Source organism: Spinacia oleracea, chromosome 2, assembly GCF_020520425.1.
Source record: "Spinacia oleracea cultivar Varoflay chromosome 2, BTI_SOV_V1, whole genome shotgun sequence".
Classification (NCBI taxonomy): Eukaryota; Viridiplantae; Streptophyta; class Magnoliopsida; order Caryophyllales; family Amaranthaceae; genus Spinacia; species Spinacia oleracea.
In genome coordinates this window covers 74,652,158-74,673,024 of record NC_079488.1, presented here as the reverse complement: position 1 = coordinate 74,673,024, position 20,867 = coordinate 74,652,158, and the positions used below count along the sequence as shown (strand labels likewise).

The window sequence follows — 20,867 nt, the reverse complement described above, 5'->3', positions numbered from 1 at the left end:
CAAGTTGGGACGTGGGTATACCACGTTATTTATATTGTGTGTGGTTTGTCTAGATTGTTATCTCGTAATATTCCTAACAAGTGGTATCAAGAGCTAAGGTTCGTCATGGACAAAGCTGGTGGAAGGTTCAAGATTCAATTGTTCAATGGAAGGAACAATTTTGCCTTATGGCAGAGCACGGTTAAAGATCTCTTAATCCAACAAGGGTTGTATGGAACCCTTGAAGACAAAAAGCCTACCGAAGTAGAAAAGGCAAAGTGGTAAGACATGAAGTTACGTGCAGCATCGACAATCCGGTTGGCCCTTGCATCGGAAATTAAATATGATGTTCTTGAGGAAGATAACCCTAAAAATTTGTGGGAGAAGTTGAGAAAGACATACCAACCAAGTCTTTGGCCAACAATTTATTTCTCAAGAAAGATTTATTCGGACTCGAGATGGAAGAAGATGGAGATTTGAGAGATCATCTTAATCGTTTCAATGGCTTGATCAACCAATTGAATAATTTGGATGAAAAGTTAAAGGATGAGGATAAAGTTATTCTTCTAATTGTGTCTCTACCAAATAAGTATAATACAGTGATTACTTCTTTGTTGGTGGGAAAAATGAAGTTGGCTTTGGAAGAGACTATTGTTGTTCTTCTAGAAAACGAAAAAATAATGAAGCAAGGAACATGTGACTCATCAGATGGGGGGGCATTCTGATAGATGCACGTCACAAAAGAAAGAAATTTGGTAAGAAACATAACCCTAATATTAAATGTTTCTATTGTGGAGAGTTGGGTCATATACAAACTATATATCCCAAAGAAAAAGAAGAATTGAAGGAGTTGAAGAAAACTCGCGAGAAAGGACGTGTTTCATATGCGGAAGGAGATGATGATGATGCTGGTGATGCTCTTTTGGTTCAAAAAGATAAGGGAACAAATGACGGTTAGGTGCTTGACTCGGTAAGTTCTCATCACATATGTGCTAGGAGGGAATGGTTCTCATCCTACGAAGAGTGTGAAGGAAAGATGGTTACTTTACCGGATGGTAAGAAGGTAAAAGTTGACGGCATTTGTGAGGTTGCGGTAAAACTTTGCAATGGTCGTGTTCAGAAGTTAGTTGAAATAAGGTACGTACCAAAGCTAGAACGGAATCTAATTTCATGGGGTATATTAGATGGTTTGGGTTATACTGTTATGGTGAACAACAATAGTTTGGAGGTCACTAAAAAGGGTTCAGTGATACTCAAAGGTTGGAAGAACAAAAGAAATCTATTTGTGTTAGATGGAGATGTTCTTGTTCGAGGGAGGCATTGTCAGATGGACGACGATGTTTCAATGGTGACGTTTACATCGGTTGTGGAACCATATTGGGTTGAGGGGGAGGAATTGTTAATATTAAACCCAATATGGCAATCAGTTTCAGTTTTGGTATATTACTAGATATTTATTTAGGAAATATATTATGTTATATTATTCCTATTTTACGAGTTGCATTTTAGTGATAGATTTGTTAGTATATTGATTTCTCCTAAATTGTAATATTATAGTAATATTGTTGTTTGGGCCCATATGCGTGGTCAGCCCAACTCGGTATAATAAGACGAAAATACCCTTGAGTCTTGGGAACTAAGGAGGACAGCTGTTTAGTTAGTAGTAGACATATTTACGTAATTACCCTCGTATTATCATATAAATACTCTGCTGTAATCATTAATAAGATCTATCTAATCATTACCTAAAAAAGCAAATCAGTCACTCTCTCTCTAGTTCTTCTCACTTAACAACAACTTATCTAATTTTAATTATCATACGAAGGTTCCTCGGAAATCACGGTCAAATACGTCATCGGTTACGTTAATCCCCCAAGTTATTATATTCACAGTTTCTCAGGCAGAAACAGTTTGGCGCCGTCTGTGGGGATCGCTTAACAAAAAGCCATGGTGAACACCAGACGTGCTCGACGACCGTCACCCATTCGACATCCCTCACCTACCCAGTCACCCTCTCAAGGAAGGTCCTCGGCCTCCAGACATGTGGACGATCGGTCGCGTCATGGTCCAGTGCTGTCTTCTCGACACGATCACTTGCTCGAGTCGATCCATGCCAGTGACCCGCAACCTCACGGAGAAGTCGAGGGACCTTTGCCCGTCACACAGGAAGACTTAAGGAGACTGGCTGAACAGTTCAACGACACTCTAGAGCGTAGCCTCAGGGCCGCCGTGTTGAACCTCCGGGATGCCAATGAAGGCCCATCTCGACCCAGGGGGCAACCAAGAAGCACATTCTCTACGAGAGGTCCTCCTCGGTCCGAAAGAGACCATGAACCACTGCTGAACCTTTCTCGACACCCAGGGGAACCTCGGGCTTCGAGAAGCCTCCCCCCGCCACCCCAGAGGCATGGCCGAAGCGATGCTCGAAATGTGATTGTCCGACGAAGACTCAGGAGAGGTGAGCTCGACGCCCGCGAAATCATCAACTCTCGAAGAACCGAGGGGAGACAGAGAGATGCCGAGGGGATTTCTGCTCGCTCTCAACATGAGAGTTCGAGAAGATCCCTTGATCACCCTCGACATTCCCTCACCCCAGTGGAAACTCCAAGATCTCAGCACGGGTCCTCTCGAGAACGAGATCAAGAAGAAAACTCAATCACATCTGGAAGAGGGGCTGATAGACACACCCGAACAGAGAGAGAACCTCCTCTGACTGGGAGGCGAGAGCCAACTCCCCCTCGAGACGAGGTGCAGCTCGGCAACCTCAGCTTCCTAAGTCCTTTTAGCAGACAGATCATTGAAGCACCAACCCCGAACAAAGTCAAGGTGCCTTCCATCGACCCATATGATGGCACCTCTGACCCGAACGACCATATGGATGCCTACAAGGCCCGAATGACTGTCCAAACAGGAGATGAAGCGGCATGGTGCAGGTTTTTCCCGGCCACTCTCAAAGGGATGGCCCTCTCATGGTTCTCAGGGCTATCGGCTGGTGTCATCACAAGATTCTCAGTGCTCGAAGCTCTATTTAAGTCACAGTTCATTGCCGGACAAGTATACAAGAAGACCAGTATGCATCTCATGTCCGTCCGACAGCAACCCAACGAAAGTCTCAAGGAATACATTAAGAGATTCAATGACGAATCCCTGAACATACCGAACTTGCAAGATTCCGTTGCCTTCACCGCACTCATGACCGGGCTAAAGGCAGGAAGCCGATTTCGTTGGGTCTTGGCCGACGAGCAAATATCAACCCTGCCCCAAGCAATGGTCCGGGCACAAAGGTACATTCAGTCCGCGGAAATCTGCAATCCGTCGGTCGAAGCTGACCTTAAGAGGAAAAAAGAGGTCGGTGGACGAGAAAAAGAAAAGAGACCCAAAGAGACTGATAACGGAAATGACCCTCGGTACAACAGTAACAGGAGAGAGATATACCTTGACATCAAGGAAAAGTCGTTGTTGCCAAGTCCGACCCCGATCAGGACCCCCGCGTCCAAAAGAGATAAGAGCCTCTGGTGTGAGTTCCACAAAGAGTGCGGACACACTACCAAGGACTGTCGAGAATTGAAAAGGGCCTTGGACAGACTGGCCGACGAGGGAAAGTTGAACAAATTTTTGAAGGGCTCCTCCTCTGACAAGAAGGAAGATAACAAGGGATCAGATGTCCATAGTGATCACACCGAGGGATATGTTGGGGTGATAGCAGGGGGTCTCGCATCTGGTGGCCTAACCGGCAACGCCAGAAAAAGACACTTACACGCACTAACCCAGCAGATCCTCGATGTCGAAGCACCTCCATCAAATCTCAAATGTCCCACAATAACATTCCAAGAGGACTCCTCCCGAGTTATTCATGGTCCGCATGATGATCCCCTGGTTGTCGAAATCAAGGTAGCCAACCGAACATTTAAAAGAGTATTGATTGATAGTGGAAGCTCGGCTGACATCCTAACTCTTGAATGCCTCGAGAGACTACGTTACAAGAAAAGTGACCTCGTCGACATCAGCCAACCTCTCGTAGGATTCGGAGGTCAATCTGTATACCCCGTCGGCATGATCAAGCTCCCCGTCCGTATTGGAGAAAAAGGAAAAGGAATAAACCTTCCCATAGACTTCATGGTCGTCGACACGCCCTTGCCTTACAAAATAATAATGGGGAGGCCTCTGCTAAACAAAATCAAGGCTGCAATCTCAACCTACCAACTCCTCCTCCAATATGAAACGGACAGCGGGGTAGTCGGAAAACTCTATGGAGATCAGCGGTCTGCTCGGCAATGTTATAACAACAGCTTCAGGAATGAGAAAATCTCAATCCCGAACACAGAACCCCCTCGGAAGAAGAGATGTGTGGAGGAAAAAGAGTCTCCGGCTGACGGTCTAGGTGTATTCCTTGGCGAAGATCCAAAATTTTATGCCCGGCCTAGACCAGCCGAGGAAGATGAGGAGATAGTGCTTGACAAAGATCCACTCCATACCGTCCGGGTTGGAAAGAACCTAGGCGAAGAATTGCGAGGCAAGATCATTGATATCTTGCGAGAATACAGGGATGTGTTTGCTTTCTCGGTCAAGGAAATGTCGGGCATCGACCGACGGACTATGGTGCACGAACTGAACATCAAAGAAGGTCATCGACCAATCAAACAGAAGTTGCGGCATCAAGGCCAAGAACGCAACCAAGCTGCTGCTGAAGAAATCCGCAAGTTGTTGGAGGTAGGGTTCATCCGGGAGTGTCAATACTCAGAGTGGCTCTCTAATGTGGTCTTGGTAAAGAAGCCGAACGGAACCTGGCGAATGTGCGTCGACTTCACAGACCTAAATAAAGCTTGCCCAAAAGATGATTACCCTCTGCCAAAAATTCACAGGCTCGTCGACTCGACGGCCGGACACGGCCTGTTCAGCTTCATGGATGCCAATGCAGGGTATCATCAGATTCCCATGTCCGAAAAAGACCAAGCCCACACTGCTTTCATCACCAGCCAAGGAGTATATTGCTACAAAGTGATGCCCTTCGGGCTAAAAAATGCAGGGGCAACATACCAGAGGCTAGTTAACAAAATCATTGGGGAACAGATTGGGAGGAACATCGAAGTGTACGTTGACGACATGATCGTTAAGAGCAAACTCCCTGAAGGGCACCCCTCCGATCTCGAAGAAACACTCAAGACCCTACGCCTACACAGCATGAAGCTCAATCCAAAGAAATGCGTATTTGGTGTCAAAGGTGGGAAGTGCCTCGGATTCCTTGTGGATGAAAGGGGAATAGAAGCAAATCCTGACAAAATACAGGCGCTCCTCGACATGAAATCCCCCCGGTCAGTCAAGGAAGTCCAAAGAATCACTGGATGCATAGCAGCCCTTGGCAGGTTCTTGTCCCGATCGGCCGATAAAAGTCTGGCTTTCTTCAAAGTACTGAAAGGAGCGGGGTTTAGTTGGAATGCCGAAGCCGAGGCCGCTTTCCAACAACTGAAGGCGCATCTCTCGACCATTCCCAAGTTGGTCTCGCCATTAGCAGGGGAAACTTTATACCTTTACTTGGGCATTACTTCTTAAGGCATCTCTTAGCACGATCCAACTCAGACTCAGTCCAATGAAGCTTCTTCTTTAGCTCACTCACCTCCGAGAGATACATCTTCTCTTTCTCCTGAAGTTTCCCGATCTCATCCCGCAACCTCTCTACCTCATCTGAATCCCCACTGTAGCATCGGCGGGTGTAAGCCGTCATCCTGATGGAAAACTGAGAAACAATGTCTAGTTAGAAGGGAAGAAAATCATAAAATTCAAGCAAGAGAAAGAAGGAACTATATCGAAGGACTCACCTCGGCCCAACTCTCATGGAGGGCATCAATCTCAGACTTCCCAAGGGAGGACAAGTGAGCATCGTCGGCAGGAGTAAACAACTCACCCATCGCCCTGCTCATACGCCGATTCTTCAGATTGGAAGGAAGCTCCGCAAAAGGCTTTGAACTCCCATCATCGGTCGAAAGACACATCAATGACCCCCGATCCAGGGGAGCCTCCTCGGCGAGATACTCAGTAGACTGATCACGACCATCCTCGGATACGGGGGCATGATGTCCCTCCTCCTCGTCAGAACAAACCCTAAGAGGGGTGGGAACCACTCTCTTGGCAGCTTTTGTTCCTTTGGACCCCGAAGCAGCAGTCGTCGACACAGCGCGGGAAACCTTCTTCGGCGCATGTCCGGTCAGAGCGACCGTCGGAACCAGATCAGTAGGCGCCCTTTTCCTCTTCAGCTTTTTGGGATCCTGTCCAGGGAAAAATTAGCATGAAAGCGAAGAATGATGCTTATTCATCGGAAAATAAAAATCAACATACCTTCGGAGGTTCAGGAACCTTCATCGATCCAGCGGCCAGGTCCTTCCTTATCTGTGCGGCAAGAAGAGCACTAGCACTAATCCTCCCCTCCATTTCCTCGTCCAACTTCAACCGGGCAATATCTGCAAACCAACAAGCAATCAACAAAATTCACAAGGGAGAAGGAAAAGTTAGGAAAGCGAAGTACGACAAAGATCCCTCGGCGCCTACCCTTGGGATAAGCCGGACTCAAACCAAATGATGACAAGAAGTGCTCGTCACTCAACTCCCGTGAACTCGGCAACCAGAATGGGGCAACCAGGAACCGCTGACCCTTTACCCGCTTCTCCACTTTCTGGAGATATACAGCAACTATCGCCTCATCTATCGACATCATCGGCACTTTCCTATTGAGGGAAAAGTTCGGACCCTCGGACCCCGGAACCAACGGGATGCCCCACTCTCCACCATAATACACAAAAACAAACTCGTGGCGGAAACCCCTATGATTTGAAGGAACGGTGTCAACGACCTTAAAACCACCTCGGCATTGGAATGACCACCAACCGGGTCCATACTCATAAGTCGATACTTCCACCAACTTCATCACCGACCGCCACAACGTCAAAGTACATCGAACCCTCAAAAGATCACAAATGGCCAACACCGAATTTATAGAAGCCCATGAGTTGGGCATCAACTGGCAGATAGACAAGTTATAGGCACTAAGCAATTCAACAATAAAGGGATGTAAGGGGAATCGAAGACCCAGCTGGAGACCCGACTTGTATACGGCCGTACAACCCGGAGACGGAGTCAATATAGTATGTAACACCCCCGACCTATACAAAATATACTCACCTTTGAGCGAATACTTCTTATTCAGGTGATCGACATGTCCTTTCAAGGTTTTCCTCCATGAAGGCTTGAGATAGAAATTAGCCGGACCCCCGGCCGGATCAGGCTCAGGATAATCATCAAAACTAGAAGACGTCTGCTCCTCTCCCTCGGACATTATTCGGACGGAACCACTGTTCAAATGAATATCTAAGTAACTATTATGTACAGGTGGGAAGGCAATTGAAACCTCCCACGGATAAGGACAATGCTCCTCCTCCCCCGCCGAAATCGACTCATCTGATGAAGTAGGAAGGGGTATGGCATCGGGTATCGTCGAGGGATCTAAACATGATGATACAACATTGACTACTATAACCCCCTCCACTCTTATTTCCCGAGATAAGTCAAATTTCTCGGGGGAGGTAGGTGGGGTGATCGGTTCGGACCGAATACCTCGTTTATTCATAATACAACAGTATTCAGCCCGAAGAAACAACCCTTATTTACAAAAAGTTAAAACTACACTTAAGAAGGAACACAACGGCATACCTCTTGAAGCGTGTCCCCGTTGACCGAAAATATAAGGCGTCGTAGAAGAGCTTCACCAGCAAACCCCTATCCAATAGTAGACCGCCGCCGATCGAATGGAAAAGGTCGCCGACGGAACGTCACCCAACGAAAGAACACCCACGTGCGTCGGCGCTATGTAAGGAGGCTGCCGGTCGGTATGCTGACGGAAAAGCAAGCCGGTGGTCACCCCGTCGACCGAAATGAGTGGGTCAACCGACGGAGGGTTATTCGGCAGAGATTCACCCACCCGCGTCGACAATGCTTGAGCAGACGGTGGGCTGAGTCAGCCGACGAGCGACACGTCGAGAGGCTGCCTAGGTGGGCGGCGATAATTGACCACCAAGCTACCGTTGGTGCGTCGGCAATACAGGCGGATAGATGAGTCGAATCCGCCGATCAACACCCGTTGTACGAACAACCCCAACAAAATCAAAAGTGTATGGCCCTCTTAGGGATTTATGGAGAAGTGAATGAACAACAAGAGAATCCCCCTCTTTTATAAAATGAAATCCCAAGGATTAGGTCAAGAAGGGGGCGGCGGCTTGGGAGAGCTGAAGGGAAGTAAAAAAGCCCACGAGAAAGCCCAAGATATCCCTCAGGTTTGGACTCGCGAACCGCACAGGACTCAACCACACGAGCCTGGTCCGCACACCACTCGCCCATATTGGCTCAAGCACGCTCTCGACATTCCTATATTCCGAAATTTGCAGGGCTCATTAGCCCTCCTCGGAGCCCGAGAATTAAACAAAAATAAGGGAAACACTTATAATCAAATAAGTGCTTAAAGACCTTCCTTCAAGGCGTACTCGAGCATATCGCTCAGAGTATTCTAAAGACCTTCATCCAAAGGCACCCTCCCCTTATTGGGGTCGGACTACATTGTACCTCGGATCTCACTCTTGGGGCTTATTAACCCCCAACTAGTCGAGAGAGGCGTTCGGCAAAAATAACTACCCCTACATACGGCGCTCTCCTCGGCCGAATATAACCACCAACCAAATAAGACGGCAAAATTCGAAAAAGATTAAAGGGAAGTCCGTCGACATGTTATAAGGGAGATAACGGGCCCAGACTTCGAACATATGAAGCCGAATACCCTTAAGCCTAAAAATCCCTAGGACCAACCCACGAGCGAGGCCACTGCTAAATTCCCCATTCAAGAGTTCCTCGACCAAGCGGCCCTAACTCTAAGTAAGGGAGTCCCTCGGTCATACACTCAACAAAGAGAGAGAGTTCCTCGGCCGAATAGAACATGCGGACAGAGTAGGCGCATCCCTCGACCGAGAAGCATCAAGCGAGCGCTGGGAGGTATTCCTCGACAGGCGCAAACACGTGAAAGGGGAAGGGGGGTCATCGACAACGCTAAGTGAGGCCCATCTAACAAGAGACGTTCCTCGACCGAGCCCATTCGATCCCCCAACCAAGCAACAGGCGAGAAGGGCCGAGGGGTGTCCCTCGACAGACGCAAATACTTAAAGGGGGAAGGGGGACCCTCGACAACGCTAAATGAGGCCCATCTCAAAAGAGATGTTCCTCGGCCGAGCCCGTTTGACTCCTCAACCAAGCAGCGCGCGAGAAGGGTCGAGGGTCACTGCGTAGAGATGGGACCTTCCTCGACAATGCACCCACGGAGCCTACCCGTGACCTTCTTCGACAACACCGTTATGAAGCCCACTCAAAGCCGCTCCTTGACCGAACTCAAATGTCCCTCGATCTGCACGTAGACAAATTAAGAGTAACAACATGCAATGACAGACACTGGATTCCGCTCGACATACGACACGCCGACGACGCAATCTCCTACGTCAAGCGTGGGGCTAATTGTTTGGGCCCATATGCGTGGTCAGCCCAACTCGGTATAATAAGACGAAAATACCCTTGAGTCTTGGGAACTAAGGAGGACAGCTGTTTAGTTAGAAGTAGACATATTTACGTAATTACCCTCGTATTATCATATAAATACTCTGCTGTAATCATTAATAAGATCTATCTAATCATTACCTAAAAAAGCAAATCAGTCACTCTCTCTCTAGTTCTTCTCACTTAACAACAACTTATCTAATTTTAATTATCATACGAAGGTTCCTCGGAAATCACGGTCGAATACGTCATCGGTTACGTTAATCCCCCAAGTTATTATATTCACAGTTTCTCAGGCAGAAACAATTGTGTTTCCTAATACTATGACTAGGGTTAGGAAGTTGGGGTATATAAATAAGATTTATATACCATTATGATTGACATGCTTGAGATCCTGAGCTTGAGTATAGTTTGAGAGAAATACTTGTGAGGTTGATTGTATTGTATTGTTAGTAACGGTTTTGATCAATAATATAAGTTGGGACGTGAGCATACCACGTTATTTATATTGTATGTGCTTTGTGTAGATTGTTATCTCGTACTATTTCTAACAGATGAGAATATTTACGGGTCTATCACGGTGATTGTAGTGGGTTTTGGTTCTGGAATATGATTGAAATTAATTTATTAAGTATTACGTCCTTACCTATTATTATTGTTAATTTTGTGGTTCAATTAAATCTTTCTAGCAACACTAATTTGAATACTCTCGGTTGCACTACATAATCGTAGCGAACAACGGAAATTCACATCAACTACTACTGAAAAGAATGTTGAACAGCACATCAATCTCATCGACTTAATGTGTCGTATTATTATCTCTCTCAATTGAGCATATATGTTAAAAATATTGTGGATTTCTCATGGAATAGTGTTGATGTCTTTTGCCTGACTCTTTCTAAATTTCCTCGAACTTATTAAATTCTCTATGTCTAAAAAAATATTAAAAAAATCTTTCAAAGAAAGAAAAGTAAATAGAAATTACCGTTAAATACGGGCCTAGATCGCACCGTCATCAAGAAAGATGGTCCACTTAACAAGATCATATGAGGTTCCACCTTAAAACCATATGTGACAATAAGGAAAGTAGCACTTGGCTGTATTAAGTGATTAGTTCCTCTTTTGTTTTCTTATCAATGTGAGACTCTCACACTGTCACACGTGATGTTTTATGGGTCGGATCTTAACACTTCCCCTCACGTGTGATATCTCATTTTCAATATGGATCACATGTGATGTTTTATGGGCCAAAATGAAGCTTTATCACTCACACAAGAGAGAGAGGATCCACTTAACAAGACTGCAGAAAGTTCGACCTTAAAACCATATGACAATAAGGGAGTCGCCATTGACTTTATTATGTAATTAATTCTATCATCTTTCATAATGTGAAATCTCACACGTAATATTTCAAGGGTCAGATTTTAACACAAACCCCATCCATACCGAAGTTGGATAAGATTTAGCAAAGGATCGATGGGGGCTTCTTTTATCTTTACTAGGCGTACGTTCTAGTCTGCTCATGAGTTTTGGACAAAAGAGGAGGAAAAAGCCGAAGTGAATGACAAGATTCAGAGTCATCTTCTCATAACCATTTGGTAATGCGCACACAAAAATCAATCAACCTATGGCCCACTTTAAAACAGTCGATTTCATTAGTTTATGGAAAAGTCAATCATACAACAGATTATGTAGCAGTTTTAGGACACTTTGTTTAGAGTCATCAAAATCTCGAACCCTTTATAAATAGTAATTACTAAGTTAGTTCACAATATCGAAAGATGTCGTGCAACAGACTATTTCGTGTGTAGGAGCTTCAAAACACCTTGTTTAGACTAATCAAATATTAATCTCTTCTTAGATAATTAGGTTATAACATTAAGAGAAGACATTCCTAACTTGTGTAATAGACGACTCTTTATATTAAAAACACCTTGTTCAAACTCATCAAGATATTGACGTTGTCACATATAGTTAGGTTATAATATTAAGAGAAGACATTCCTAACTCTTGTATTTTTCCTTCTAAAACAAAAAAAAAATGTGCACACAAACCCTCAACAAAAGATGTACACATCATAGAAGCATAAAAGATTTAAGAGCCACCCCTATTAAAAAGCTATCCTTTTCTTCCTACTAGAATCAAATTTAAGCCCACTTCTTTCTTTGTCCTCTTTTTTGATACCCAACTTTTCTTAACCCACTCTCCTTTCCTACCTTTGGAGTTTTGGAGTGCATATATATACTTACCAAACCCACAAAGAGAACATATTCCCTGGCAATTAAAAAAAAAAAAAAAAATCTATACAACTCAAGAAAGAAAGCAGCTTAACAAGAAGAAGAAAGATATCATCCATCATGTGTCACAAAGCAGGGTTCCCTTTACCCAGCCTTGAGGGGTTGGTGACTATGAGGACTACTGAAAGGTACATCTTACGACGACCGCCACCTCTCATGGTGGAACCTGCTGTCAATCAGCAGCAGGTGGCAGCAGATGTCGCGGCGGGTGGTGGAGGTGAGAGGAGGAGGGTTTGTTTGTGTTCACCTACAAGTCATCCTGGTTCGTTTCGATGCCGGTATCATCATTCGGATTATGTATGGTGTAGCATGAAGCTGAGTCCCAGGTTTCAGTTTTAAGGAAGGAAAAGAAATCAGTGCTTGTTAGCTTGGCTTGTCGAATTGTATCTATGTTCTTGTTTGTGATCAAGATTATGGTGTTTTGTTTCTGATTTTGATTGCAACATAAGCTTTCAAGCCAACCAAACTTCTGTCTACTAATTTAGTTCTCTTTTAAACTAGTACTCGATCATGAGCCGAGCCGAGCCGAGCCGAGTCGAGCCGGTGTTTATTTTCAGTTGGAGCTGTATGGACTGAGCCAGAAAATGGCTAAAAGCCGCCTCGGATTGGGTCAACCTAGGTAGCTCTATCTTTAGTACTACAAAGTATACACAAAGAAGTAATTTTGGCACATTTTATGCTCTAACGTACAGAGAGATGTACCAAAGTCAATTTCTGAATATACAAACAGCAAACAATGCACAAAATCACAATCAAACAAACCAAACAAAGCAAGCACACATATGACAACGTTGTCATTTCGTACATATTTGTAATTTGTGATTAATGGATATGAAACACAAGTTACACAACTACCTATTTTGAGTATTTTCTGCAACAATTTCAATGTGGATAACCATAATTTGGCCGACATTAAAGACCTGATGATTTAACCATTTGCCTGATTTCGGTTGAGCTGGAGACAGGTGTCTGCTAGGGAAATACAACGTCGATAACAACCTCTGACAAAGTACCCTTCTTTATTAAAGATTTTGGCACAAGAAAATGAGAGTTTATTTCAGTTTAACTAAATATACGGAGTAACTCAGAAGAACAGGGTCTGCCTAACTGATGATTAAAGAGTTTATTTTTTCTGCCTTTCTCGTCGGGATTGGTTCTTGTGTGTATATCTTTTATTCTATATTCTAGCAAAATCTCCGGAATATTAACCGAGAGACGCGTTTTGGTTAGCTACTAAAATCAAAATAAAAAAATGCTAATCACTTTGAGCAGATTTTAGTTGTGTGTGTGTGTGTTTGGGGGAGGATTATATGTTGATGATGACTTTCCAAGAGTCGTGTAGAAAGCATGTAGATTTCTCAGTGAATGAATAAGATGTTATTAGAAACTAATTACTTAATAATAATGTACATGAATAAATCCCCTGTACAATAATAATTATTACTTCGTATAATATACACCTCAAGAAGATCGAGCAAGCAGCATCTCCATCAACTGATTGAATATTGCAGCTTCTTGTATACCCAGTTACCCACCTATGTCACTGAAAATGTAATGAACGGTTAATGGAAGACCCATTTCTTGAGTTATGTCAAATTAAGAACACGAGACGAACAAATGCAACAGTACAAAAGTTAAAAACACCTCTGTGTCTCTGTTGTCAACAAAGATGTTCATCAACCCCGTAGAACCACAGGTTGGTGATCAGAATAGGGAAAGACTAAAGCAGCAACGTTATTTGCAATCAAAATGTTGTTAGTTTCAGTGGATTTCAATTTTCAAACAACTGAAAGATGTTTGTCAATAACTACTGGGTTCCAAGTTCCAACAATTACTCATATATGTCAGACTCTCTTAGAAGCGACTAGCAGAACAGCGACACACCTGGAATTACTTAAGCGAGTTCTGACAAATCACGCTACATATTGATGGGTAACTCGCTATTCAACAATATGCCTCAATGATTATTAGTCGCGATTTCACCTCACATAATACTACTCTGTACCATAGAAGATTAAACCAAAAAGTTCACCTTCCAATCAAACAGATATACTTAGTATGTTCTAAAGTTTGCCTCCCAGAAAATTACCACCCCTGTGCAACACCTCATCAAAGATCATACACCAGACAACATATCTACTCAACCCGTCAACTAGACAACTACTGAACTATGTGTACTTACAGATCAAAAAGGAAAAGCAGAATTCAATTTCAAAGCTTTATGTACAAAAACAGGTGCATTTCGTTGTCGTGCAAGCTTTATAAAGGGGCAGAGCATCTATACAAAACACAAGTAGCACAGAATCTCACCTGAGGATAGCAATTTTGATGAACAATCGTCTGGTCTTTTGGATTTACATCTATCTCACATGACATTTTAGCCTGGGATGTAAAAACAGGGCTCAGTGAGTAATCATAGGAAAAGAAAACATAAGAAATTGAATACAACATGAGAATGACAAAAAAAATGCAAATGGTTCTACGCAAGTTTTTGAACGACATAGAGCAAAAGGCTTCAAAGTAAACCTAGTACCTTGCCTAATACATCCTCAAAGACCCAGTACAGTATATGAAAACACAATGAATTCTCTCGAGGGTAGACGGTAAGTACCAAAACCAGCTGCAATTTGGTGAGGTTCTCACTTGCTTACAGGTGATCTTGAGTTAGATTAGTTGCAAAACAGAGAGCTCTCATGTACCGATGACATGCAAAGTTTCAGCAGGATTTTCAGAGCTGAGAGAGAAACCCAGCTCTCTGTAATTTGATTCGATGGGAAATGTACAATAGTATATATGATGCTTAAGATGACTAGGGCAATGTGATAATCATATGCTTTGAAGAGCTCCTCGTCTTCAAGGGTTCTCTACCACATTAGGAGAACAACAGTTACTGCTTACGTGACTAACTCTGGACACTCAACCGATAACTTCAAGTAATTGGTGCTGTTAGTGGGTTATACACTTTTACCTTACATGTTTTAGGGATGACTCTCCCCCTATCTTTCTTTCCTTAAAACAAAACAAACAACCAAAAATTTAGAATAACTAATAAATACATATTCAGAAGTATATAACCAGGTCAAGGGATAACAGCTGAAACAGCATAACAGCAATTTTACACAATTCGCTGACAATCCTTAATGGTGCACCGTGCATGATAAATTGAAAACTCAAGAGATTAAACCATTACCACAACCTGCATTACTAACGCAACTCTAACCTAATTTCAATCCTCGAAACCTGGTGATCCAGATAGTCATATAGACCAAAATATCATCCCAATATTTAAAGATAAACTAAACCTAGAAAGTAACCAACTGTGACCTTTCCATGAGTCCTATCACAATAAGAATCAGCAGCAAACGCAACAATTTGAAAAGCATTTTTGCATCTCTCATTACAAAAAGTAGCGGCACCAGTTTTATCAAGGAACCAGAGCATTTTCAGCTAATTTTGAACTTAAATGTCTACCCCTTCTAACAGCCCACCGCATAAGCATACAAATCATAAATAGAAATTACGTCAGACATGACCAGGTATGCAACAACAGTTCTCTGCAGAAGTACGATGTTTACTCCATAAATTAGCTTTCAACCACGGCATATTCACTTTGTCACTCTTCCAAGATTTTCATTAAAAAGAGTCGGATTAATCTTTGTTAGTGCTGGACCACCTCCACCAAGGAAAATGCCCCTAAACATTTCTCATCTGAGGTTTGGAGGAGGAGGGTGAGAGCTTGAGATAGGTAGGTAACAGGACAGGGCCCATGCTTCCAAAGTAATTATGAGTTATTAGAAGGGGTTGCTTAATTTAACATGACAGGCAAACACCTATAAGAACTAAGAAGCATTCAAGGAACACAAGAATCCCGAAAACAGAAGCAATGGTTGCAAATAGCCCTATATCGTTTCCTAGAAACTCACTGAAGTCGGCTTAGCCACCACAAGGTCCACAATGTTAAGGATGATCTATCTAGGGGCAGACCTAAGCTATGGGCATGGTGGGGGCACGTCCTACCATTATTTGTCAAATCTAAGTACTGTTGAAAAACTTTAGTTATAAAATATTGCGTACATATTATGTTGAACATAGTAATCTTGGCTTAGTGATAGATGTGTGCACGTAGAGTGTAGTTATCAATATAGGGTTTGATTCGCCATACTTGCATATTCTGTGTTTCTTTTAATTATTTGTTGTTAAAACATTTTAATTAATTTTTTCAACTCTTTTAATTTCCCCTTTTGTTATATTACTAGCTTTGAAGTGGAAGATTTGAACAACACACTTAAATAACAATAATAACACCTTATCTTATACTCCATACTTTGTATAATGAAATGGTAATTCAATTAGATCAGTGGTTTAATTTTAATTAGGATAAATCCTAAATTCCATATCTATGATATATGTGAAGTAGTAATATTTTAAAATAAAAAACTTTCATTTATCTTGTCACCCGGTCAAAGTTCCATCTTTAAAATATATAAATTGTTCAATCCTCCTTAAATATTTAGGCAAATTGGTCAGAAAGAACCTTTTAAAATCCAAAAATTGTGAAAAAGGACCTTTTAAAAAAAAGTTGTGAGATAGGACCCAATTTCTGTTTTTTGTTGTGAATAGGGACCAAAGCTTTAATTTCGGTGGTCAAAGCAACTTTCCAGCGTTGACCGTCGTTTTTTTTTTAAAAAAAAATTTAAAAAATTCCCCCCTCATTTTCAACCCTCAATTTCTTAAGCGTCTCTGACTCCCGATTCAGCAACCAAATCACCGATTTTAGCAGATCATGGTGGATGAATCTGCCGTCGAACATCTGCATTCCTAAGTGGTTGTCGAGGAGAAGCTTATAATCGGACTCTTTGATGAGGTTTAGACCGCGAATTGCGAGTACGATCTCGCGATTGTGGTGGTCAGCGTTGATAATGTATGGCGGAACGAGGCCTTGGGTTTCCTCGTAGGTGATGCACGTGATGAGCCAGTCAGGGTTGAGACGGTAGCCACCGGGTGGGGCGAATTGGGGGCTGCGGATATCAGGTTCGTAGACGGCGAGGATGACACGGCAGATGCAAGGAACGGGTTTGAATTCTTCTGGGGTCGCGGATGGCCATGTGGCGCTGTCGTTTGAGCCGACGTAGGTGCAACGCTTCTATAACCACCGTGAGAAGCCCTGTGAAGATGACGCACGTACTTGACGTCACAGCAACAGACTGACAAGATGACGCACGTACTCGACGTAGCAGCAACAGACTGACATGGTGGCGGGATTCGCTGGTGGAAGCAGTGAGGGAAAATTTGGAGGGAATTCTTTAAAAAAAAAAAAAAATTGTTAAGAAAAGTTACGTTCAACGCCGAAAAATTGGTTTGACCACCGGAATTTGGGCTTTGGTCCCTATTGGCCTATTCACAACAAAAAACAGAAATTGGGTCCTATCTAACAACTTTTTTTTTAAAAGGTCCCTTTTCACAATTTTTGGACTTTAAAATGTCTTTTCTGACAAAATTTCCAAATATTTAATTAAAAAATGTTCATACGGGATAAAAAAAACCTGATTAACAATATAAGTCGTTCATTGCACATGGTAAAAGCGTAGTACTACGTATTATTGTATATATATGAAGTAAATTTAATTGTCTTACATTCGAATTCTTTAAACCCACATAATTGTATGCCTAGATAAGCCATATGTTAACTATAAAGATGATTTCGGTATTGTTGTAAACTTGTAATATTTAATCAAACTTAAGAGACACGTTCATTGCATAGGGCAATACCCTACCAAGTTTATATTTCTGGGTCCGCCACTGGTTCATCTATCTTGCAAAAATTCCCAACATCGAGCTATTGAGTAATGAGTGTAACACTATCTTCAAAACACTACAATGTCAATCACAATGTACATTCTACAAGCTTGCCACAACTCCCAAGTCCCTTTCACCAAAAATCCAAATTCATAATTGGTAATTTCTGATCACTAAACCTTGTTATGTGTGCCTCGAATCTTCCTTGAAAGATGTTGGGGTGTTATAGTGGAAGGTCTGACTTCAAATGGACATATCTCATGATCTACTCATTAGATTGAGTTGATTCAAATTGGAGGTGAAAGTTTGGCTCAATAGTTTCCAACGCCTGGTCATAAGCTCATTTTGGATGAGAAATGAGAGAGTTATGACTATTTTACGAGAAGCTGTCATGAAGCAGGGGAAGTTCGGCCGAACCTGCTGGAAGTTCGGCCGAACTCTTAGATGGTTCGACCGAACCCGAAGAGAGTCAAAAACTTTGAGATTTTGGAGGTTCGCCCGAACTTTGGGTTAGTTCGGCCGAACCTGCTGGAAGTTCGGCCGAACTCTTAGATGGTTCGACCGAACCTGAAGAGAATCAGGAACGGTTTGACCGAACCTGAAGAGAATCAGGAACTTTGAGATTTTGGAGGTTCGCCCGAACCCTGCGGGTAAACTGTTTTCTTCTCCGCAAGATTCAATCGATGTGGCCTTTTCTTGTCCCTTAGATTGGTTTGATGTCTAACACTATAAATACCAAATGTAATGAGAATTTCAGAATTAAGAGTGAGAAACACAAGTGAGGTTGAAACCCTAGATGTAAGCATACATAGAAGACACCCCATGGTGGATGTAGCTAATTGAAGAGTGAACCACCTTAAATCTTTGTGTGTGTTTTAATTTGTTCATTTATTTCTTCTCATTATTCCAACATTTAATTTGTCATACAAATCAACATTCAAGCCCTTAAAAGGTCCTTCATTCATAACACTTGTTATGATCATTCTCGACAGAAACAGAAAATTCAGAAATTAACAGCCACCAAAGTCCAAAGTTCCAAAATTTTCCAGTTCGTGTAAATCAAGTACTATCGTACTCTCAATTTTGTCTCTTGGAAAGAAAAATCAGCTCAAATTAACAAAGCCGTAATTTATTATCAGCTCTAATTTATCAAATTTCCTGTTCATGTACACATAATCAATTAAACAATATGCAAAAATCGAAGTTCAAATTGTTAAAAAAAGTTAAATTTACGAACCCGGATTGGAATTTTGAGGAAAAAGAGGCCAAATTCTCCTTTGATGGTGGAAACAGTATCAAACGGAACTTTACCAGCAGCAACATCTTCAATCAAGTAGAAAAAATCGTGCAAAACTTCAAATCCGTCAACTAGAAGCGTCGCATTCACATACGACGATCCTCTCGCTTTGATTCTCCCGCCATCGGAATCCACAAACCCTAACTTCTTCCCTCGATACGCGATCGACACATCAAGAGCGTCGTATTTTACGGAGAAGAAATCGGGGTTGCGAACTTTGAGGGTAAGGGAGAGAGAAAGGTCAAGAGAGAGATGATGATCCGAGTTGACTTTGATGTGGTTGAGTCTGAGTCGGACGAGTTTGAGTTGCGGGTCGGAAGGGAAAAGGAGGAAGATGGTGAGAGAGAGGAGGAGGAGGAGAGAGAGTGAGAGGATGCTGCGACGGAGGTGTCGGAGCAAGGGGTGGCGCGTGTGAGGGTAGAAAGGTAAAAGGACGTAGGTGTGGACGGTGGTAGGTGGCGAGTTAGGGTCGGATGGTAGGGGAGTGTAGATGGTAGTTTCGGGTTTCGAGGTCATTTTTCTTGTGGAAAGGGTTTGGCTGGGTTTGTTGTTTGGTTTGTAGTCCGTAATTTCAAGTTTTACGGGCTTTGCCCCACCGTGGAGGGCGGTTTAATTTGCGTCTACCTTTACTCTAGTGTTTGAATATTTTTACCGTGTCGAATTGTTATCTTATTGGTATACTCCCTCCGTCCCGGAATACTTGACTTGTTTTCCTTATCGGGTCGTCCCTTAATACTTGACTTGTTTCTAAAAATGGAAATATTCTAACAATATTATATTATTTCTCACTCCACCCCTATTAACCCACCTACTCCTTACTCCATACAAAAAGTAATTAAAAATTCAACCCCTACTCTCCCCAACCCCACCTCTTAACCCACCTCCCACTAACTACATTAAAATAATACCCCACTATCAATTACTACCTATTAAATTAAATAAGTCAATTCAAGTCCCTTAAACTCTGTGCCGGTCAAACCGGGTCGAGTATTCCGGGACGGAGGGAGTACTTTTTTTAAGGGGGAATCTTATCCGTATACTCGGAATAAAAGTCTTGTTCTCTTTAATTTATAGGTTTCGGTCTTACAAACTTCTATCAGTTTTAGTAAAGTCTTATAAGTTTCAATTAATAAAATATAGGAAAAATTGATATTGACAGTTCCAACTATGGCCGTTTAACTTTTAAAGGTCTCAACTTTTGATTATTCTAGAGTGGTCTCAACTTTAAGGTGTGTTTTCCAAGAATGGTCCTTTGGTTTATTAAACTATTAATTAAGTTGATTTAAGCATATCATACTGTTCCATTTACTTCATTTAATTATAAAATATGATTATTGCACGAGAGATATGAGTGTTAATTAAGTTATTTAGCACTTAATTTTAACTAAGGGACCATTTTTGGAAAACACTCTCTATAGTTGGGACCACCCTGACATAATCAAAAGTTGGGACCTTTTAAAGTAAATCGGCCATAGTTGGGACCGATAATATCAATTTTTCCTAAAATATAAAATATTATAATTATTTGTGTTGTTATTAAATAAATCATATTTTATATTATTATATTAGATTAGGTCTCGTACAACACACGGTTGTTATTAAATATTTCGTACATTTTTAGTCCAACACTTTAACATAATCTATCTATCTATCTATATATTATACTAAAAGAGAGGAAATCAATGTGGTGATGACAAATGTCACTCATTGATTGGCCTCTCTTATAGATTCAAAAAAATTAAACAATTTTTTTTTTTTGTTAATTTTCACCTTATAAATTATTTGATTCTATTTTCCTAAAAAAAGATGTCATTCTATACATGGAGAATATTTTGTAAAATCTTTTCTATATTTTGTTAACAAATATAAGCAATGTGATTATCTTTTTATAAAAAAATTAGTCCATTATACGGTGC

General features: G+C 42.0%; 1 protein-coding gene across 1 annotated transcript; it reads right to left on the bottom strand.

The window, feature by feature from the left end:
• Positions 1-13,195: 13,195 nt before the first annotated feature.
• Positions 13,196-19,581, bottom strand: LOC110806125 (uncharacterized). Its single transcript, XM_022011764.2, has 3 exons — positions 18,892-19,581; positions 14,169-14,240; positions 13,196-13,401 (listed from the first exon to the last, which is right to left on the bottom strand). Exons 1-3 carry the CDS (start codon positions 19,465-19,467, stop codon positions 13,399-13,401), a joined length of 651 nt encoding a protein of 216 aa, XP_021867456.1. The 5' UTR covers positions 19,468-19,581; the 3' UTR covers positions 13,196-13,398.
• Between the last annotated feature and the right edge of the window lie 1,286 nt (positions 19,582-20,867).